Source organism: Hippoglossus hippoglossus, chromosome 6 (assembly GCF_009819705.1).
Source record: "Hippoglossus hippoglossus isolate fHipHip1 chromosome 6, fHipHip1.pri, whole genome shotgun sequence".
NCBI lineage: Eukaryota > Metazoa > Chordata > Actinopteri > Pleuronectiformes > Pleuronectidae > Hippoglossus > Hippoglossus hippoglossus.
The window spans coordinates 1,206,565-1,230,261 of NC_047156.1; the positions used below are offsets into that span (position 1 = coordinate 1,206,565).

The 23,697-nt window shown below is 46.7% G+C and overlaps 1 protein-coding gene and 1 long non-coding RNA gene across 2 annotated transcripts; one reads left to right on the forward strand and one right to left on the reverse strand.

The window, feature by feature from the left end:
* Positions 1 to 3,653: 3,653 nt before the first annotated feature.
* Positions 3,654 to 21,071, forward strand: sntb2 (syntrophin, beta 2). The gene is made up of 7 exons (XM_034589280.1): positions 3,654 to 4,476; positions 16,044 to 16,263; positions 16,590 to 16,800; positions 18,168 to 18,310; positions 18,959 to 19,155; positions 20,263 to 20,453; positions 20,769 to 21,071. Exons 1-7 carry the CDS (start codon positions 3,774 to 3,776, stop codon positions 20,859 to 20,861), a joined length of 1,758 nt encoding a protein of 585 aa, XP_034445171.1. The 5' UTR covers positions 3,654 to 3,773; the 3' UTR covers positions 20,862 to 21,071.
* On the reverse strand, positions 9,579 to 23,436 carry LOC117763864. The gene is made up of 3 exons (XR_004614227.1): positions 22,525 to 23,436; positions 17,859 to 17,866; positions 9,579 to 9,589 (listed from the first exon to the last, which is right to left on the reverse strand). It is a non-coding gene; the product is annotated as an uncharacterized LOC117763864 (long non-coding RNA).
* Between the last annotated feature and the right edge of the window lie 261 nt (positions 23,437 to 23,697).

The following is a 23,697-nucleotide window of genomic DNA, read 5'->3' on the forward strand; positions in this document are numbered from 1 at the left end:
CTCTTGCTCTTGCTCTCACTCTCGCTCTTGCTCTCTCGCTCTCTCTCTCTCTCTCTCTCTTGCTCTCTCTCTCTTGCTCTCTCTCTCTCACTCTCTCTCTTGCTCTCTCTCTCTCTCTCACTCTCTCTTGCTCTCTCTCTCGCTCTCTCTCGCTCTCTCTCTCTCTCTCTCTCTTGCTCTTGCTCTCGCTCTCACTCTCTCTCTGTCTCTCTCGCTCACTCTCTCTCTTGCTCTTGCTCTCACTCTCGCTCTTGCTCTCTCTTGCTCTCTCGCTCTCTCTCGCTCAGACGCTTGTGATCTGCTCTGTTTTTTTTGTTGTAAACACTAGAAAAAACCTCAACTGCAATAAAACCCAACAACAGACACGAGCACGGCTGCGTCTGTGAGTTTAACTCATCACTTCTGGCTCCTCGTGAATAAATGGAAGGTTTCATCTTTCAATGAATAAATGTTATTTTTTTTATTTTTCTCCACGAGGTGAATTAAAAGCGTTTCTCTTGTTTTGTAGAAAACCCCTGAACAAGACAAATGAAGGAAACCGTGTTCAGGTGGCTGCTGGACAGGAAACGCTCCAGATTACAAATGAAGTTATTGGTTTCTACGTTGGGAAGATTGATGAATGTAGAAATGTTTCACTTTCTGTCAGAGCGAGAAAAACTCTGAGCTCCATGACAACAATCACAAACGTTCCAGGACGTCCTGAATCCTTCGGCTGCTGAACTTCACTGACGCAGGCGGGTGGAGGCTTCCAGCTTCAACAGGGCTGCTATGGGATTCAAGAAATAGTTTGTGGAAATAGTTTTCTGTCCCTAACTTGAGATATTCATCTTTTTATCTGAACACGACTGTGTCATGAAAACAAATCATCCTGTAATGTCCATGTTTTTGTTGGAAATGTTTTAAAGATCATCTGGAGCTTGTTGAATTGTAGATTTATCCTGATGATCCCACGTGGAACCTTTATCTCCTGCATGTTTCAGCCTGCAGGTCACAGGTCAGATGATCGGTGACACAATGAATGAATCGGTTTATGAATAATAAGAAAATACTTTTCTAATATTTCAGCAGCAGATACAAACAGAGCTGAGTTCACTTTTCACAAATCACCTCTAACTTGATAGAGCATAAGCGGAAGTTGGATTCTTTTGCTTTCAAAATAAAGGCGTGTCAAACTGGTGATTGCTCTTTCTCTTGATTAATGACCCTTTGACATCTAAACATTGAAACTCTGAGTTGCTTTGATCATTTAGTCTGTTAAAACACTTTGTACCTTTATTTTTAAAAGTGCTCTATAGATAAAGTTTATAATTCTATCATCAGACCTTAAAGTCCAGTTTGAAGTTTGCAGTGACTAAAACTTTTAAATGCTGTTTCTTTAACCTCATTTTATAAAACACATTTTAGTCAGGCTTTTACTTGAACTTGTCTACTTATGGTTTTCCTGTTATTATGATTAATTCAAATTAATTTCTGTCTGTTTCCACTGTGATAGTCTGTGGCTTTATTTTGAAAGGGCTGATCAGATGTTGTCTTATTTAGTTCTTGTTCTTTTTACAGAAGAAGTGAACAAAAATCTCCCTCTCTGCCTCCCTCTCTCTTCTCCTCCTGCCTCCCTCTCTGCCTCCCTCTCTCTTCTCCTCCTGCCTCCCTCTCTTCTCCTCCTGCCTCCCTCCCTGCCTCCCTCTCTCTTCTCCTCCTCCCTCCCTCTCTCCCTCCCTCTCTCCCTCCCTCTCTCCAGCCCTCCCTCTATTCTTCCTGTAGGGGGCCTCCTTCTCCCTCCCTCTCTTCTCCTCCCTCCCTCCCTCTCTCTCTCTCTACTCCTCCCTCTCTCCTCCCTCCCTCTCTTCTTCCTGTAGGGGGCCTCCTTCTCCCTCCCTCTCTTCTCCTCCCTCCCTCCCTCTCTCTCTCTCTACTCCTCCTTCTCTCTCCCTCCCTCTCTTCTCCTCTCTCTCTCTCTCTCCCTCCCTCTCTCTCTCTCTCTCTCTCCCTCTCTCTCTCTCTCTCTCTCTCTCTCCCTCCCTCTCTCTCCCTCTCTCTCTCTCTCCCTCCCTCTCTTCTCCTCCTGCCTCCCTCTCTGCCTCCCTCCCTCTCTTCTCCTCCTGCCTCCCTCTCTTCTCCTCCTGCCTCCCTCTCTTCTCCTCCTGCCTCCCTCTCTGCCTCACTCTCTCTTCTCCTCCTGCCTCCCTCTCTGCCTCCCTCTCTTCTCCTCCTGCCTCTCTCTCTCTCCCTCCCTCTCTTCTCCTCTCTCTCTCTCTCTCCCTCCCTCTCTCTCTCTCTCTCTCCCTCTCTCTCTCTCTGTCTCTCTCTCTCTCTGCCTCCCTCCCTCTCTTCTCCTCCTGCCTCCCTCTCTGCCTCCCTCCCTCTCTTCTCCTCCTGCCTCCCTCTCTTCTCCTCCTGCCTCCCTCTCTTCTCCTCCTGCCTCCCTCTCTGCCTCACTCTCTCTTCTCCTCCTGCCTCCCTCTCTGCCTCCCTCTCTTCTCCTCCTGCCTCTCTCTCTCTCTCTCCCTCTCTTCTCCTCCTCTCTCCCTCTCTTCTCCTCTCTGCCTCCCTCTCTCTTCTCCTCCTCCCTCCCTCCCTCCCTCTCTCCAGCCCTCCCTCTATTCTTCCTGTAGGGGGCCTCCTTCTCCCTCCCTCTCTTCTCCTCCCTCCCTCCCTCTCTCTCTCTCTACTCCCTTCTCCCTCCCTCCCTCCCTCCCTCTCTCCAGCCCTCCCTCTATTCTTCCTGTAGGGGGCCTCCTTCTGCCTCCCTCTCTTCTCCTCCTCTCTCCCTCTCTTCTCCTCTCTGCCTCCCTCTCTTCTCCTCCTGCCTCCCTCTCTTCTCCTCCTGCCTCCCTCTCTGCCTCCCTCTCTCTTCTCCTCCTCCCTCCCTCCCTCCCTCTCTCCAGCCCTCCCTCTATTCTTCCTGTAGGGGGCCTCCTTCTCCCTCCCTCTCTCCTCCCTCCCTCTCTTCTTCCTGTAGGGGGCCTCCTTCTCTCTCTCTCTCTCTCTCTCTCTCTCTCTCTCTCTCTCTCTCTCTCTCTCTCTCTCTCTCTCTCTCTCCTCCTCCCTCCCTCTCTTCTTCCTGTAGGGGGCCTCCTTCTCTCTCTCTCTCTCTCTCTCTCTCTCTCTCTCTCTCTCTCTCTCTCTCTCTCTCTTCTTCCTGTAGGGGGCCTCCTTCTCTCCCTCTCTCCCTCCCTCTCTCCTCCTCCTTCTCTCCCTCTCTCCCTCCCTCTCTCCTCCTCCCTCTCTCTCTCTCTTCTTCCTGTAGGGGGCCTCCTCCTCCCTCCCTCCCTCCCCCCCCCCCCCCCCCCCCTCCCCCGGGCCCGTGTGAGTGGGTGTGTCGAAGCGGGCCAGTGGCTCCGCGTCTCTCCCTCCCTCCCTCTCTCTCTCTTCTTCCTGTAGGGGGCCTCCTTCTCTCCCTCCCTCCCTCCTTCTCTCTCCTCCTCCCTCCCTCCCTCCTCCTCCTCCCTCCTCCTCCCTCCCCTCCTCCCCCCCTCCCCCGGGCCCGTGTGAGTGGGTGTGTCGAAGCGGGCCAGTGGCTCCGCGTCTCTCCCTCCCTCCCTCTCTCTCTTCTTCCTGTAGGGGGCCTCCTTCTCTCCCTCCCTCCTTCTCTCCCTCCCTCCTTCTCTCTCTCCTCCTCCCTCCCCTCCCCCCCCCCCCCTCCCCCGGGCCCGTGTGAGTGGGTGTGTCGAAGCGGGCCAGTGGCTCCGCGTCTCTCCCTGAACCAGGGCCCGAGCAGCGGAGGATTTCAGAGTGAACCCGCCTCCGAGCAGCAGACTAACCGCGGGAGGGGAATGGCGGTCTGGACCCGAGCGGACAAAAACGGTCAACTGGACCTCCTGCTCCGGGACCGCTGGATCCGAGTGTCCGCCGAGCTCACCCGGGAGACGCTGACTCTGACGGCCGAGGCGGAGGCGTCCGGACCGGGGGGGACCCACTGGGACAACTCCTCCGCGGGCCTGCGGAATGGCATCTCCAACGGAAACGACCCGGGGACGAGTCCGGGGAACTCCGGCCGCGGTCCGGACCAACTCCAGAGCCAGAACCCCGGGGGTCGGGGCCGCAGCTCCAGCCCCGGGCGAGGGGGTGTCAGCCGGGGTCAACACGACGGAAACTACAGCCCCGGAAAGTACCCGAACAACGGCACAAACTCTGACTTTGGAAGTCCCGGCTCCAGCTACGGCAGCCCCGGCTCCAGCTTCGGGTCGAGGCAGGGAGACTTCCCCGTGAGCCTGGACGGTTCCTCGGAGGCTGTGCGGAAGGTCCGGGTTGTCAAACAGGAGTCTGGCGGGCTGGGGATCAGTATCAAGGGGGGGCGAGAGAACCGGATGCCTATCCTCATCTCCAAGATCTTCCCGGGGCTGGCCGCCGACCAGAGCCGGGCTCTCCGGGTGGGGGACGCGATCTTGTCGGTGAACGGGAACGACCTCCGGGAGGCGACGCACGACCTGGCGGTGCAGGCGCTGAAGAAGGCGGGGAAAGAGGTGACGCTGGAGGGTGAGTTAGCCAACGCGACAGCGGGGATTTAAGGGCCGAGATTAGGCTGCTGAGGTCCGGGTGCACATCTCTGAGCTGTGGCCCTCTGCACATGGATGTTTGTGGTGAGAGAGAAAACAGTAATGATCCAACATCAGCTCTTATACTTTAACCAAACTCACGAGTCACATGTTGCTGTGACACCAGAAGTTATGGTTCATTAAATACAGGAGAAGGATAATAACAGACACGAGAACAGCAGATACATGCAGTGTAATTACACTTTAAACAAGGTAGTGAACACAAAACGTCTGGTTAACAGCAACATAATGATAAAAACAATAACATAAAGCAATGAAACAAATAAAAAGTTCGAAGATTAAAAACCCTGAACATCACTAAAGTTGGGTGAACTTTCTCGATCCTCCACACACACAGTGATTTCACTCCAGATACAGAAACAGGAGGAAGAAGAGGCCATACATATCTGAAAGTCTGTGATTGTTGCAAACAGGAAAGCAGCAGACTCGCTGGTCAGACTCGCTGTGTGTTTTGAATCACTGTGGGATGCTGAGGAGAAGAGGTCACTGTAAACGTGAAGAGATGAGATGTGTCTGAACGACTGCGAGGAAGAGGAAGAGGAAGACGTGTGAATGATCCACGTGTTTGCACAGAATACAGTGAAGTACAACCGGGATCCTTCAGCGAGAACGATTAAAGCAGAAGTGCATCAAAGCTCGAGTGTAAACAGCAGTGGAACATCCTGAACAGTAATGAAGGAAGTTCAGTTGAAGTAGGCACTTGCCGAGATGAAGTGCACGTGTATGTGACGAGAGCGAATAAACAGGAACTGGGTTTCTACCAGAAGCTGGTGGAGACCAAAGCAGAGCTAACGACACATCTGTTCTGTGTCTGCAGCATGAGCTGAACATACAGCTGTGGAGTAGGACAGAAATTTATATACAATACGTGTCGATACTCAAACCTTTACTTGACCGGATAAACTGCGTCCGTGTCTCAGCAGAGGGTTAGTGGAGTTGTTTGGATGTAAGTCGCCGTTATCGTTCTTAATATTCGTGATTCTTTGTCACATGTTGTGGGAAAACGCCTCTGGCTGTCTCTGTTTTGTTCTTAGTTAAATATTGTATTGTATTTACAACATGTTCCTCCGCCCCCAAGTGGTCAACAAGTGGTGGATCCACGCAGCGCTCGCTAACTAGAGGGCTGTGCTGATTGGACAAATTATAACTCATGTATCTACCATATCATCTCAAATAACTAATATAAATACTCTTTATCTTTCTACTTGAACGTGTCTTCTTCTAGGTCCTCAGTCAGACTTTAGCAGTGGTCGGTGACCTCGGGTCAAAATCGTCGTCAGATCATTTGAAAGTTAGAGAAGGACACAGACAGACCGACAGACAGACAGACAGACCGACAGACAAAAGGCCGGAGATTCTCAAGAGTAAATAAAAAAATTGCAATTCAGATTGTGGATAATGATCCTGTGTCAAAAACCTTGTGATAGGATTCTTTGGAAGTACATGTACTTTCCACGTGTCGAACAAAAAGCTGACAAAACTTCGGTTGGTACTTCTTACAAAGTTTTCATACTGCAGACAGGGAGGCTGTCACCACAGAAACGTGTTGGTCAGGAGATGCTGCCTCATTATGGGACTGAGCAGAGCTCCATGGAGATGAGTTCCGGTGCTAAACCGCGCCGAAGGAGAACTTTTCAATCTTTAGAAAAGTGGAAAAAGAGTGAATGGGAGGGAGCGAGGCCGCAGAGCCCTCAGGGTTTGGAAACTTCAGGCCGGGAACAGCTAAATGCAGCGTTTAATGGTTTGGAATGATCACAGGGTGAATACTGACGAGCACGATTTTAGGAGCTAATCGATGTGTGACACATTTCAGCTCCAGTCAAAATGAGGCCTGTTAAAATACACCAGGGTAGAATGTGAGTGACTCTTCAAGCTGATTGGGCTCTGTGTGAAAATGCTGTCTAATACGACCCGATCTAATATCTTCAGCTTTTGTTTTTTCAGGGAGTTGATGGTGATCTCTGACGAGACCAAACATGCACAAGCTGCACAGATTCTAACACAGAGGAGGAGCAGTCGTTAAAGAGGGAAATCAGATTCTTTTCCAATCTGCTGGTTGAATTTGGCCGCAAACGTCCAAATAAAAAAGTTCTCCTTCATCCCTCCGGCTCGGACAGGAGGATGTGCTGCCTCCTCCTCCTCCTCCTCCGCAGTCCAGTCATTAGTGTTCGGAGGAATGTGTCAGCTGCTTGTCACTGTTTGTCAGTTTGACGGACTGCGAGCTGTGTTGTTTGTGGACCGGCTCTTCCTCCCAGTTCCCGCTCGGTCTCTGCTTGACTCCCGCCGCCCGAGAAAGAAGTGGCGATCAGTCAGAGTGAGGCTTGAGTTTCCAGAGCGCTGTGCCATGTACACGATACACAAACCCCCAGATATTCTCACAATTAGCTTGGGTGCCCCACATTCCTGACCTCCGCTTGCATGTGCGTATTTAGGCCAAAGGTCAACACTGGCAGCTCCACAGCCAGCTCCCGGTGGTTTTTCTTGCTGGAGCTGCGTGAGGGAGGAAAAGAGAAACACATCTAAGAATGTGACGGTTGTAATAACGGAGTCAGGACTTGTTTTCAAATCGAGCTCTTGAACAAACCATGACGTTCTGCACATGGCTCTAAAAACCCAGCTTCATTGAATCTTCCTTCAACCCACTAGACTCAATCATTTGTTGTTATCTCAATGACTATTAAAACCACAAATGTCAAATCTACAGTCATATAATCTTATTTCAGGATGATCCAATCTTATTTGTTTTTATCTGAGATGAGATAATCTTGTCAAGCACCGTTTGCACCAGGTTATTAAATTAGTTTGAAGATATTCAGAGTAAACAAGTTAAAAAAAGTTGATTGATGGTTGAGGCTGATATTTGTGTGAAGAGAAACCAGATCCTGCACAGATCAATATTCCTATTGGTGATTTGATCCGGTGACAGTCGTGGCTCATGGTGATGAACTCACAGAGAACAGAGCTTCCCTCAGAGATCTGAGAAGTGGGTTGTTGTTCTTGTCATCTTGACGGATCTTGTCAGTTTGTTAATTTATGAGCCTGGTTTCACTCTCGGAGTCGTTAGCGATGAATGAATGAGCTCCACTTTAACTGCCCCATTAAATGGGACAAAAATAACCCAGACACGGCAACCTTCCGGTTAAAGTCCCCTCCCCCCCTCCAGCTGACAGACAGGTATAATGTCCCATATTTCCATCTGATGCAGTCTTTTGCAGCGGCGTCTCCCCGGGTCAGTCTGCTGCTCAGAGGACGACGAGCTCTTTGTTTGAGTAATTAGAGGAATAAAAACGCCACATACCAGACTATTGATGAAACGAGCACATTCTGACGAACAACACGTCCTCTCTTTTGTTCTTGGGACAAAACCAGCCGACCGTCCACTGACTGGGTTTGTTGGTGTCTCTTGCGGGGGTGAGATCCGTCGTGCTGCAGTGGACCAGTTTGTCAGCTCTGTCTCAGTATGAACTACTTTGGATATGTAGCTGCAGTGTCTGTGGCTTCCAGTGGTCAGGATAATTATAAGTGAACTTCTGGAATATCACAGAAAATTTGACATATGTATGTGGTGTGTTTGGTGATACCAATATTGGAAGTAAAAAATATCGAATACTGATAATAATGTGAAATAATGCAGTTTTTTAAATGGTCTTTCAGTTTGAGAGCAGCACTTATTGATTTCACATTCAGATTTTGTAAAGTTTTCTTTCAGGACCCTGCGAGATTTGCTCTGCTTGTGCTCAAACGTTGCGCTTGCACTCCGATATTTTGATAGTTCCATGGATTTCCTGCGCTCCCACTTTCACCAGGTCCATGCACTCCCACACGGGACTCAAGAAGAAGTTAATGCAACCACAATGAGGGGGGGGGGGACAATTCCATTTGTCAACACTACCCCTGGTATTGTATTGGTTGTGGAATCTTGACAGACAGAGGAGCAGAGGAGAAATCTGAGAGCAGATGTTTCACATGTGCACAGAAGCAGCGTGAGGAGAAGAGATGAAGCTGGAGCACAGGAAATCTGCATGCAACCAAATATCCGAGTGTAAGCGCACAGTCTGAGCAACAGCAGAGCAAATTCAATCTCCATCAGGGGAGAGTGCACGCTCTTGAATAAATATAGGAAAAGAAACACGTACCTTAGTCACACCATCCTGTCACGTAGGATGTTTGTCTTTGTATTTGTGTAACTGACTCATTAGACTCAGATTGTTAAGTCTCCACCACAACAGTGAACACCCGACTTCTTCCTCTGAGCCTGAACCACCATCAGTCTGTGGCCTCTTTGGGAAAAAGGTTGGCGCATATTGAAATGTGAAACAAAGTAAAACTGACTTCCCAGAGGTTTGTTCTCTGATCCAGGTTAGAGGATAACAGAGGAGGAGGCAGCTGTGACTGAGGAATCATGAGGAAACTTGTAGTATGTGTGTGAAAGGTGCTTTGTCCACCAAAGTAAGTTGAATTATTTTTCGTCATCTTAACAACCACTCAAAGTATTTTAACCGGCGTCGGCCCTCATCACCCAAAGCTCTGGAATCTCCTCGTGTTTCCAAGTTGACGTCTTCGTCTTCTACGTGTACGGCTCCTCTTCTTCATCCTGAGATCTTTGTGTTCTTCCAGTTTCACGTCCGTCACGTGTTAGAAACCTCATCAACACGTCCACTCGCTCACTGTTAATGATCCCGTTGAACTCTCACATGGACATTTTACTGGGGGGCTGCAGGAAAAGTTATTAGTGTTCTCACAAACGGAACCTCCAGAACATTGCAGGAACATGTCGATGCTTCAGTGCAGCTCCGACGACATCTTATCATCATCCATTCACACAATACGGGGTTCAGTGTCTTGTCTGTGGACACTCTGACATGCAGACTTGAGGAGCCGGGGATTGAACCACCGGCCATTTGATTAGTGGACGACCCACTCTATCTCTTGAGCCACAGCTGCCCCCAAGTATGGGATTATAGTATGGGATTATACTGCATGTAGGCGTTTATATTTGAAAAGGGTGCGTCAGGTCGTCTAGATATTCATGTCTGAAAATAGTTTGAGATCAGTGTTGTTGCCTCGACTCTTGACAGAATCAGATGTAGGAAGGATTTGTTGATGCAGAATCTGAGTTTGATTTTGTGTTTAGTTTAAATGGAAGTTTTTAAAGCCTCATGTGGCTGTGAATTGTTGGATATCTGAATAGTTTCTATTAAAATGTTTCAGGCTGTTGAGTTCCAGCTCTGTTACAGTACGAGCAGCAGCTTGTCAAAGAGCAGGGTGATGTTCCTGAAACACACCGAGTGGAACGTGGCAGTAAAGAAACATCTTTACCACCAGATTGGATGTGATTCACTGATAAAGTGATTTTTTTAAATGCAAAATAAATTGAAAAACCTTTTATTGTAAAAATAACCAAATGTGGCTTAGCTTGTGTATTAGAACCTGACAAATCAAGTGACCTTATCACGTTGATGTAAATCCATCATAACTATGAAGCAGCCCAGCTCACTGACATGCAACAAACCGGCAAAGGCCGACTGAAACCAGAGATATTAAAGCAGCGTCGTGTTGTTACCCAAACAACCGTCGTCCCGTTGTGTCAGCATGTTGTCGGAGGAAGGTTCGGACAGAACTCAAAGAGTCGCCCGACGCGTCAAACAGCAGCAGAGGTGACGCTCACTGTCGTTGGGATTTTCCTTCACGAAGCCGTTTGCTCACTGATGTGGTACAGAACCAAATCAAAATCTGGATCCAGTGAATTTAAATATGAAATGTCTGAGGTAGGCGCTCTATAGAGTCTAGTTTCTATTTATTCAAGTGGGGAAATTCTCTCAATATAATAACAGACCCAGACAAATCAGAGGAAGCTACGTGGAGACTGAATGTACTCCGTCAGTTAGTTAGTGTCGACATCAGACTCGTAGTAAATGAAACGTAGTCGTGAGGATGTAGCATAAGAAAACCAGCAGAAATTTACATTTCTGAAGCTGTAACCAGAGAATATTAGACATCTTTACCTAAAAAGTGACTTTATATTCATTCTCTTCCTGTGGATCATTTCAGCTTTAACCATAAACTCTCCAAACATGATTTAAATTTAAACATCGGCTCATAAATAATAAAGAGTGATTTATAAAATAATGGAAGGATTATATGACAAATTGACCTGCCAGAGAAATGTCCACACACACACACACACACACACACACACACACACACACACACACACACACACACACACACACACACACACACACACACGGCCCATTGGAGCTGTATTGTGACACATTGTTCTCATTATGTTTCTGGCAGAAACAGATTTTTGAGGGAAGGCGCAGAAAAAGCGAGCGAAACAAGATTAAGAAGGAAAGAACCGAGGTGGGGAGGTAGAACGTCAGGAGGTGTGGGAACAGAGGAAAGAGACGGAGGGAGTGAGGGGGGGTAATGAAGGACAGCAGAGAAAGAGATGGAGAAGGAGGGATGGAAGGGAAGGGGGGGGGTCGAGAGAGAGGCAGGAGAATAAGAGAGGCATGAGAGAGAGGAGTGGGCCAAACCACAGGGGAATTTCTGGGCAGTTTTAGGGGAAAAATCCAGAGGCCGGGGTCTGGCTTTCTCCTCTGTAAGCTATTATTTTGTTATTTCGGCCTCACTACATGATGTGTGTGTGTGTAGTTTTACGAGGCTTTGTGGCGAAACTACGGCCACAACCAAATATGTCAAGTCAGACTCTTCTGCATTCTGCGCTCCTCCTCCTCCTCCTCCTCCTCCTCCTCCTCCTCCTCCTCTTCCTATGAACATTGTCCTCTTTTCCCTCCGTCCATCCTCTACTCAGCGAGGTATGAGGGGAAGCAGATGAACCGGTCTACTGGGACGTCGCTCGGCGTCTCGGGGGAATCTGATCTGCACACATGAATGTGAAATAGTGTGAGCTCTCATACTCCTGAGAGCTCAGAGCTGCTCGTCCGCTGTGGACAGGCCTAATTATACAAAGAAGAGGTGTAGCTGAGTGACGGGCTTGACCGAGCTAATGGGTTCATGTAACTGCACCAAACCTGAGACACACAGACATGCACTGCAACATAGGAAGCACTAAATCTGTCTGTACTGACGCAAAGAGGAAAGTCATTTGATCAGAGACAGACTGTGGAGAGGAAGACGTTTTGGTTTTGGCAGAAGAAACTGGTAAAAACGTGACTTAGGAAAAGAGGAAAAGTCCTCGTGTCACTGTCACTGTACGAAGATGAAGTAAAATCCATATGTTTAGGGTCAATTCGCAATTTTTCATTGATTAGTTTTTGCAGATTGAAAGTGGATTTCATGTGCAAGAGTAATTCACTGTCTCTGTAGTTGGTTCAGCAACAGGACGTGAGCCTCTAACCCGTGGAAAGTGGAGAATCTAGTGATTCAGACATAAAGAGCTCGAGCTCCGTGCGACTGAAACCGTTCCCTGTTCCCGGTGCACCCTTTATCTGGTGTGTGTTTGACTGAGTCGCTTCCTCATGTCATCTCCTCTGCGCTCACTCACACCGGCAGAGACAGAAAGTGAAACCGAGAAAGAGGAGGTGAACGAGCTGGTGAATCTCCAACTGACAAAAGGTGTGAATTCAGTTTCCCACCAAGGACTGAAAATAGTGAACGATCACCGCCGCTGCTCCAGGATCAGAGCAGAAGCAGCGGCTGGTTCGTGCTGTGTCAGAGTTTCTGTCTGAGTGTCGTCCTCCTGCTGACCTGAGCTCACTTTACACTTTAACTGTAAACACTCATCACAAGTTACTAGAACCTGAACAGTCTTTAAGTTACCCAATGGGAGAAGGGAGTCTGGAGTCCTGCATGTCGAATCAGACCTGATGGCTCCACACCACAGGATGACTTGAATCACATTGATGAGCCTGATATGTAATTAGAATACGATGGTGAATGATATCTAAACATTAGCATGTTAGCGTTGTCATTCAGTATCAAACTCGGATAGAAGCGGCTCCAGTGTCAGTAAATTTAAACAACTTCCAACCTTATCGTTACGAATCTTCAGATTTCAAGTGCTTCATTTGAAACAATAATAAGTCACACACATTGAGTTTTTTATCTCGGTCAACTTGCCGACAGAAGAAATGACGACGTAACAAAGGATCGATCTGTCCGTTGTGTTCTGAGCTGGGAAAAGAATCCACATCCCATGACAATGGCTTTGATTTCTGTGGAAACATCAAAGCCTGAACCAGATCCCAGGCCTTTTAATTCAGGCCGAACAGATGAAGATGAACAGAAGCAGATGTACACTGGTCCTCGGTGCCAACAACTTACACAACACAGCATTCATGAGCCTCATGCCTCACAGGGTTTTCACAACCAAAGCTGTGAAGATATCTGACTGCAAAAATCTGAACGACATGGCATGAAAAACTCCATAAATAAGAATTACAGAGTCAGAGAAATAGAGAAAATGATTTAAAATAAATAACATAGCAGAAGTTTTCCAAAGGATTGTCCCTTTGGTTTGACTGAGAGACGACAAACTAAATATCTGCTCCTCACTTGTCTTTGTTTACTGACTGAAGTGTGGAGTTACAAGTATGACAGCATTTTATTTATCGTTAAAATAAGTGCTGTGAATGCACCGGAGCAGGTTTTCATCAGGCAGCCGGCTTGTCTACGTGTCCTCATCCAATCAGACTCAAGGAGAGCAGTCAGGTGACCTGTCCTCAGCCCAAAGACCATTCATGAGCAAGAGGACGCAGTGCACGTCTCCTCTGGGTGATAATAGAACAGGCTCGTGCTTTTTACACAGTTTAACTTTATAAAATAACTGCAGGTCATTTAACGTTGTCATCTTCTAATATATAATATAATCTTCTTTTTCCAAAGAACATGACGAACGTCACGTTAAATGTGTCGTGTTGGTTTCCCGTCAGGAAGAACCGAGCGTCGGGAACAGAAACCTGGTTCTAAGTTAGAAATGACGAGGACGAGTTGTGGTTCTGCCTCATCGGTTCCTAAACGCAGTAACGCCTGATGTCTACGTGACTGTGACCTGAATTTTAATTTTCTAATCATTTTTAAAGTAAACAACGTGCTTGAACAATTTTTTTTTATATATTCAATGATGTGTGACTTGGAGCTATAGAGCTAACCCTAAACAAGGAATGACCTATGTGCATCTTACTGGATCAGAAGGTGTGCACGGATGTTGGACATATAACTGGCCCCTCTGTGTAAGTTGTGGGCCCCTGATTCAGGAGAGTCCTAGATCCACCACTGGAGAAAGGGAGGAGCTTGACCGACATGGATTTTTGGGGGAGATACTAATATTAGGGAGTAAAAAGCAGCTGCAGCCTTCTTCACTTTAACCTCACATCAAACTGGAGTCCACACCAGCAGCCTGCTCAACCCCCTCTGCCCTTTCTCCAAGTCTGTGGACGGAAAATATCTCAGCTGAACATCTCTGCTGATTATTAGTTTTGCAGTGTTGACGTCCTCACACACACACACACACACACACACACACACACACACACACACACACACACACACACACACACACACACACACACACACACACACACACACACAGAAACACAAGGATTCACCAATGCTCTCACTCTCACTTAAGTTTGCAGAAATGATCCCAGACCTTGTTGGTGTGGGCTCTGTGGTTGTGAGGAGGAGGCCCAGGGAGGTGGGGATCAATTTCTTGACTTGTTGCCTCAGCATTACCACCAGCACCGCGCTTCCCTCTGACTCATACACAACGTAATGTACACACAGGCCGGCGTGCACGGTGCAGACGTGCACGGTGCAGCTCTGTAAACTGTGCATATACGGCTCAGTCATTAAATCTGCATCTCTCTCTCTCTCTCTCTGAGATCATTTGAGAGTCGTGCCCGAGCACATTACTTTAGACTTGCATCATATTGTTTTCACGCACACACACACACACACACACACACACACACACACACACACACACACACACACACACTTTCACAAACCTAATATCTCCTCACTTCTTGAGTCTTGTCTCAAGTTTCATAAAGAGCGAACCGATCCAACACACACACACACACACACACACACACACACACACACACACACACACACACACACACACACACACACACACACACAAAGAGAGAGAAATGGACATGTCATGTACAAGGGATGATAAAAGAGTGTGTGTGTGTGTGTCTGTGTGTGTGAGTGTCTGTGTGTGTGTGTGTGTGTGTGTGTGTGTGTGTGTGTGTGTGTGTCTGTGAGGCCTGGCCGTGTACGAGGCCTCAGGACCAAATTTGGAAAGTGGATCCACCACAGTGGAGCAGGAGTCATTCTTTAACAAACATCTGCCAAACACAGCTGCACAGCCAAGTCCACTCTGTTTTTGTAGATGATGTCACACGCGGGACCTTCGTGTCCTTATGGGACCTCCTGGAAGATGAGCAGCAACTCTTCAGATTCTGAGTTCTTCCGTCCTTTTATTTTGGAAAGTTTACTGTATCTGTAATTAGGTGTGTTTAAAACTTCAGCTCAGACAAACACTCGACCTCTTTCCCAACCGGGTTTAAAAAGTCTAACCCTGCCCGGGCCCACGAGTGTATTTAAACGCAGATGAGATTCGGACTTCTTCCAGGAAACATCCAGAGTGTTTCCTCATGGCTCAGTTCACGGCCGATCTCACCGTACATCCTGAGTGACAGGGTGTTATTGGCTGGAGTCCCACAGCTGGTCAAACTGTCCACACACTGTTTGCTCTCAGATATGGAACAGCCGTCTCCTGCTGTGGGTCGGCCTGTGGCTGCTGCAGCCAAACACACGTTACGAGTAATTATGACCTGAAGGATCATCTGAGGATCTGTGTTTTAGTGAAGAGGAGGAGGACTGATGGACAATGAAGAGTCTATTCATTCAGAATTATCTTGACTTTTAGGGAATGATTCGTTTCTCAGTCACTGGAACTGGAAGTGAATCAAGCGCACCTAAAGATCAGAACGTCTGTAATTGTACAAAACTTTGTAGGTATTAAACATTTGCCCCTGAGATTCTAGGTCATAAGTTAAAACGCTGTAACTGCTTCATATGACGTGTATGTGTATAATAGGGACACAGAGCGTTTGCAATTAGGGCTCAAAGACTCCGGAGTGAAATGCCTCAGGAAATATTATTCATATTATTGCCATTATTATTCTACACATGTGTTTTCTGTTGTGTAGCTTTGTATTGTAACCATTGGTTTTCTTGCTCTGCAGCACTTTGCACTTTGTGTGAAATTATAATTATAATTATGATGCTGGATAATCTCTGAGCCCACACACACACACACACACACACACACACACACACACACACACACACACACACACACACACACACACACACACACACGGTGCACCATCAGGGGGCGATCTGGGGTCCAGTGTCTCACCCTTCAATGGTTGGTGATCAAACCCCCGACCTCCTGATCAGTGGACCACTGTGACATCTATCCTCTTCTCTCCTCCTCTCTAGTGAAGTACATCCGCGAGGTTTCTCCGCTCTTCAAGAAGCCGTCCTTGGTGGCCGACCTGCCGTGGGACGGCGTCCGGCCGCAGTCGCCCAGCTACAGCGGCAGCGAGGACTCGGGGTCGCCCAAACACAGCGGCTCCTCCTCGTCCAAAGACAGAAAGGTCATCAGCCTGAGGATGTGCTTCATCAGCAGGAACCTCACGATGCCAGATCTGGAGAACAGGTCTGATACGAGACTCCTCCGTGTTTGTGTTGAGAGAAATAGCTGAGTATGTGGGAGCTAGGGTGTGGTTGTGTGTGTGTGTGTGTGGTTGTGTGTGTGTGTGGTTGTGTGTGGTTGTGTGTGGTTGTTTGTGGTTGTGGTTGTGTGTGTGTGTGTGTGTGTGTGCGTGTGGTCCTACCTCTGTTCCTTTGATTGGAATGTTTGCTCTGGGAGATAATGAGCATTAAAACATTCTCTTTGAGGTTATTAAATAAATGAGCAATATGAAAAACAGTCAGCAACACGTGGAACTGGAAAGAACTTAAACAAAGTGTGTTTCTCTTCAGACTCCTGGAGCTCCACTCCCCCGACGGGCAGCACACGGTGGTGCTGCGCTGCAAAGACGGCCCCTCCGCCAGCTCCTGGTTCACCGCCATCCACACCAACATCGCCGCCCTGCTGCCACAGACCCTGGCTCACATCAACGCCTACCTGGGGGCCTCGTCCTCGACCTCCACACACCCCCACCTCAAACACATCGGCTGGTTGGCTGAGCAGGTAACTTCAGCAGCATGTGACAAAGTGTTTCTCTGTCACACGTACTCTCACACTCCAGGGTTCAGTATCATCACACTGGAGAAGTCGGGGATTGAACCACTGACCCGCTGATCAGTGGACAACTCGCTTTACCTCCTCAGCCCTGAATGAGACGTTTTGCCTTCCCTTGTGCGGAGCTGTCATTTCTACCATCTTATATTTAGTCATTGGTCCTGACCAGTTTGTGAAACATGTTTATTCTCTTGCTGAGTCGTAGAATGAGAAGAATCATGCTAAATGCTAAATGCTAAGCCTGAGCTAACTGAGCACAAACAGTGAACAAGACTCCAAACGTAAAACCAACTCAGCTCATGAATGAACACGCGTCTCATTTGTTTAATCTGTGTGACTAATCCTTGTTTTACAGCCGGCTGTTTGCTGGAACCTTTTCAGGACACTTCCTGGCAAGTCTCTGCCGTGTCTCTGCCGTGTCTCTGCCGTGTCTCTGACGTGTCTCTGACGTGTCCCTGACGTGTCCCTGCACACAAACCATAAAAAGTGATAGTATATTGTAGAAGTGTTTGAGGACGACTCACTAATGACGAGGAATAATTCTGAAGTATCAACACAGGACGAGAGAACACACCATTACAGACACACACGTTTACAACCAGGAACTAGTGCAGTGAAATGTGTTACAGGTCACTGGGGGCAGATTCATTAATATCAGCTAATTCATTATATTCTTCCAAGATAATTACACTGTAATGTTTATTTATCAGCTTGTGTTTAAAGGGTCGAATGTGTCACTGAAACACGTGTTTCTCTCAGGAGGAATTAACATCAGTGGTTTTGTAGTCACACACAGTGGAAGTTTCCGTTGCATTACACTGTTTCCTGTGGAGCACACACACACACACACACACACACACACACACACACACACACACACACACACACACACACACACACACACACACACACACACTCGCCCAGTTCTTACCACGATGCTGTCGTGTCTTCAGATCTGAAACTTAGGGTGTTTTTTTTTTACTAAACGTTGAAACATATCTTCTCACTGATGAAACTGTGTGTTGAAGAAATCCTTCACATCGATCTTTCACTGTGCATCAGACAAAATAACAGATATAAAATGAGAAGCATCCGAGGTGTGGCCCAGAGCCTGTGCGCTCTGTATTTACATTTCATTGCTTTTGTATTTTCTATTTACTCTCTGTTTCTCATGTGTATTTCTTCTTTCTTGGTCAACTGTGGTTGTTATAAACATGGTAAATAGATTTTGACATGCACCATTTCTAAACGGCTCTTGGATGCGGAGTGGTCGGGGAACGGGATGTGTGACGTCTCCTCCTGACTTTCTTCTTCAGGTGCAGCTGGAGGGCGGACGGCAGCAGTACCGACCGCTGGTCATGGCTCTGACGGAGAAGGACATCCTGCTGTTTGAGTCGGTGCCGTGGAACAGAGAGTCTTGGTCCATGCCTCTGCTCACACACCCACTGTTAGCCACCAGGTGAAGATAAGAGACCTCACACTCCTTCGCATAACTGCAGTGTTTCAGTTTCTATTTATGTTGAAATGCTTCGTGATTGGGACGTTATTTACTTCTCACCCACATATGTGGAGTTTAACAGTTTCTAAGTTTAAAAAGAAAGTGGAACCAAAGTTATTGTGGGAAGAGGTTTTATCTACGCAAATGTGACAAATGAAACTTGGGGGACTTCAGCAGGGAACCGAAAAAACCTCATGAAAAACACTCAGTTCCTCCTATTTATCCAAAAAGGACCTGAGCCAATTCTTCGTCATTTCCTTTTACATTAACCATGTTGGAGTGCAGGGATCTACCTATAAACAGCATCCATGTTTTCAATTTAAACATATGAAACACATAATCATTTATTTGATGTGGTCGTAGTCGAAGTGGATAAGAGCGGCCGCCAGGTCGAATTACATCTTTGGACTGATCCACAAACAGTTTGAGGAACATCAACATGTCGTCTATCAGGGATGAAGACGAAGGCAGCAAAGTAAAATCCTGATAGAGAACTGACAACGATAATGTTGAGTTACCTCGATGTGAAACCGTCACTTCACCCATCGGACATCAGAGCTCCTGTATTTTCATGTCTCTCTCTCTCTCTCTCTCTCCCCCCCCCCCCAGACTGGTCCACTCTGGCAGTGCACGGGAATCTCCCGCCCAGGGGGCAGACCTGGTGTTCGCCACTCGGACGGGCACGGGCCGGGGCATCGAGTCGCACATCTTTCGAGTGGAGACCCACTGGGATCTTTCTTCGTGGACGCGAGCGCTCGTGCAGGGAGCGCACGCCGCCGCCGAGCTCATCAAAGAGGTCTCTATCGGTGAGTGGGCTGTCATCGCCCCGACGACACGGAGGGCAGGTGTTGGGTTGTCTGGACTTTGACCGGTCACAGCTCTACAATCAAGCAACAGTGCAAACTATGAGTTAGAGATCTTTAATGTCATTGAACGAAGTGTAAAACAGACATTTGGATCATTATGAAACTGTGGCAGGAGGAATTGGACGTGAGCCGCCGTCATCCAGGTTATTTATGGGAAACAGGGAATTTGGTTTAGTTTTTGTTTCATAAACCATAAGCGTGATTTGTGTCAGCACCACAGACTGAATACAGATGGACGACGCATCTCCACTTCCTGCCACGATCCTAAAGTGAAGCCAGAACATCCTGGATACAGGGGCTGCCATCTTGTGCCAATGATCTTTATCTTGATCTTTCTAGACACAAAGTCCATCTATTGGTCAGAACATCAACCAGAGGATTTGTCTTTTTTCTAGAGAAAACAATTGTTTACAAAGTAAATCCTGTAAACCTAGTATTTATTTTTGAAGATCGATTTACAGACAGACTTGTAAGCGAACAGATCAGAAAACTGTGAGTGGGACAGGAAGCTCCCGACAGAAACTGTTTCACCAGCAGCTCTGTAGGAAAATCCGAGGAGAATGTTTCCACTCAGAACAATCGTTGGCTGCTGGAGCGGCACTGGAACTCTGCCTTTTTCTCCTCCTCCCGTCCTGCAGCCACACAAACACACAGTTGTGCAGGAACATTCGGGCCTTTCAGGTTACAGCGAGGCACGAATGCTTTCGGATCAAATGACCTCACAGATAAAGCTGCACCAGCCGGGGTTTTCATATAAAACAGACGCGTGTCGTGGAGTATTTGGTTCATTCAGATCCTCTAGAGTCACTTTGTCTGAGGAAGTTATTATTAGGGTTCTCAATATTATTATTAACAGACATCTACTGTCACTGGGTGGGATTTAGTTAATAAAGGAAGTTTACAAAACCCAGAACTCACTGGTGGGACCACATATCCCATCAGGCCTGGAAACTGGTCCCCAGGAGGAGCTGGAGCACGTGGCTTCATGCCTCATGCACCCCCCCCACCCCTATACACACACCTGTTTCTCTCCCCCTCTTGTTCCAGGCTGCACGTTGAACCGGCAGGACGTTCGGCTGACGCTGCACTACGAGAAGGGCTTCACCGTGACGAGAGAGCCGGTCGACCCGTCGGGCGGCGCCGTGCTGTACAGATACCCCTACGAGAAGCTTAAAATGTCTGCTGACGATGGAATACGCAACCTTTACCTTGACTTCGGGGGTCCAGAGGGAGAAATGGTGAGTTACACCTGTGAAAAAGGTTTTCTATAAACTGTCACATGACTTCTCACCTTTTCAGGCTCCCACCAGAAACAAAGTTTAGTGTGAAACTGAGTCTTTACAGCTTTGATTATTGATAATGTGGCTGTTTGATCCAGAGGTGACGTCATTAATTAAATAAACTGAGACGCAAATAGCAGCAAAATCCTCACAGTGCGAATAACGATGATCTTAACTAACAATCAATCCTTTTTTTAAATCTTTGTGGTGCTTGTCCCTTCTGCCCTTGCTCTCTTCCTGCCTCACCCTTTCCTCCTCCCTTCCACCCTCCAGGTGTTTGACCTCCACTCTGGTCCAAAGCCCGTGGTGTTCGTCCTCCACTCCTTCCTGTCGGCCAAGCTCACTCGCATGGGCCTGCTGACGTGAAGCGACCGGCGACGGCAGCGTGGCTGAGAGGACGGGCCCAGGCAGAGCGAGGGGGGGGGGAGGCCCTGAGATTCCCCGGAGATGCTGATAAAGAAGGGAGGGGGGGTGTTAACGTCTTATATTTTCCAGTTTCTCCATTCACGGCTGCAGTTTGGCCTGAGGTGGCGCTGCAGGGAAGGTTCAACCCAGGAGTTGCGTTGTTGATTGTCTCAAAAATGTGCCTTCTCCTCCAGCTTCTCCTTGACCTCCTGCGAGAACAGTAGGCGGCACTTTGCTGCAAGTCAGTTACAATACACAAAGCTGCAGTATTAAAAGTCTCATAGGACTCAGAGTTTTAACTTGATAAATTCCATCAACATTATTTTGTAAAAGAAGCACACGAGCAAAGATGCTGTGACGTTAGAGACGACGTCACCAGTGAAACTTCCAGCAAAGTGTTGCTCAGAATATTAAGGACGTTTTTTTCACACAACGAAAACACAGACAAGCACAGATTGGTGAACGCTCCCTGTTTTCTACTCTATGCCTATCATTCCTCGACAGCCTTCTAATGTACTATGGGCTCTTTTTAATGTGTCTCTGTGGTGACGTGTGCGCGACGTTTTAGAGTCAGAATGCAGTTAAAGGAGCAGAGATTGTGTGTCTGTGTGTGTGTGTGTGTGTGTGTGTGTGTGTGTTGGCTTGATAGTGTGCCTGCTGTCTGACAGACTCACCTTTTAGCACATTATCTCAAACTACTGTTGTAATCAGGATCGCCGACTGTGCCTTTCCACACGTAGTCAGAGACGCTCTGATTTTCTTTTCCTTTTATTTCTTACAATAAGAGAATTTGAAGCTTTTCAACATGCACGAGCTGAAAGTTTTACTCTTAGAGTTTATACAACATGACTTTGTTTTTATGTCATCCGCGTAAATCTCCCGATAGCACGACTTCCTGACGTTGAATCCGACGAGAGCGCGTGTCACCTCCATCTCATTCCACTTTCCTTCAGCTTACTCGTCTCTTCGTACCATTTAACAGGACGGCTTCTCTGGCCGAGGACAGTTCAACAGGTTTTATTTCAAGGTGACAGAGGTACCTGGCTTTTAATATTCTAAACGTTATCAGCCATTATCGTCCAAATATATACAAAGATCGTGAGAAACGGGCCGAGATGGAAACAAAAGAAAACCAAACTTTAGCAGGAAATACGTTCTGCTGCTTGTAGACAGGGTACGTCAGAGAAAACAGATTTAGTGCTGTAGTCATATTCTTATTTCTGTTTACATCTCTGAAAGAAAAGCAAAAAACACGTCAAACCTTCACATAGGATAACTCAAAGTTCCCTTTTCTGAGATAAACCTGCTGCTTCAGTATTATTATCATGAGAAATAATTCATTCCATTCCATTTTCTGCATCAAGGGACCAATTTGATAAACGAAGCTCTGAGATTTGATTCTATTTTATATGCGAGTCTGACAAGTTTGCGAATAGAAGTAAAGGAAGCAAAGGAAAAGGAAGAGGTGTAACCGACAGATAAATTATTTAAAATGTGAACGTTAATCATGAAAACGTTTTGTGAGAGTAACAACAAAAGTAACATTTAACAACATTAAAACTACGAGAGCTGATTGTAAAATGATCGGTTTCTAGCCCACATGAACGTACAGTGAGCATTGAACCACTGCAACAGGAAAACTCTCCTGTCCTCAGATGAGAATCCTGTTTTGGACTCTGATGTTCTTATGATGGTTTAACAACTTATATGTTTTTATTAAAATGTTTTGCTTGTTTTGAAAGCAAGAAATGTGTAACCATATAGTTCATAGAGCTATATTTAGCTCTTCCAGCCTACAATTAATCACTGGCTGCGTTACAAGAGAAGCAGATTTACTTCTTATAAAACACACACGTGCAGAAGGTTTGAGGGTTTGAGTTTTATTTGGCCTGAAATGAAGTTTTCTTACTGCAACAGTGAAGTGTTGTATTCCATCATCCTACATCCTTCTTTACTTCACTTTTCATGTCATATTAATCCTGTTTCTCACCCGCTGCATAGATCTGATTGTCTGAAGTGAGTCAGACTTCAGGCCGTCCCCCTTTGAGCTTGATGCACTAATCAGTCGAAGCCCTTTTCTACCTGTGAATGTAAACCTCCTCCTCCCAGTGACTCTTTTTTATTCTCCTGCCTCTGTATTCCTGACTTGGTGGCTATCCTGTCTATGCAAAGCAAAGCTTCAAAGAAGGGTTTTTCTGAACCAAAGGTTAAAAACATTCTGTGGCAGCTTGCGTCCAACACAATCATTAAACGGAAAAGTCACAATAGGATAAAATGCTGCTGCAACAACCTGTCATATGCAAAGTATTTTAGACTTCCTTCCAAGTTACAGTATAAAATGTATGATAGCAATGTAATAACCTCAAGTGTAAATATCCACCAATAAAACTGTTATGAATTATAGTTGAGTCTGTTTATGTGGTTTGTTGTGATGATTAGAAAATAATGAGGTCTTAATGTTTATTAAGCTGATTTCTTTTATTGTGGGTTTGCAATTGTTCCAACAACAACATGGCCACTAGATGACAGCAGCTGCAGAACCTACAAACCTCTCAAACCACCACAACACAGGAAGTGCTTCAGAATCAGAAATACGTGGAATATGTTCAAACCAAGACTTATAATAAATAAATACTAATAAAGGAAGAATAAAAACAACAACCATATTAATTAAGGAGATAAAATAATACAATTTAAAGTATGGAAAAATACTTAAATGTGTATGTTTTTATATATATATATATGTGTGTGTGTTTAAAATATGTTATTTGCAGCAGCTAAGTGGTTAATAACATGT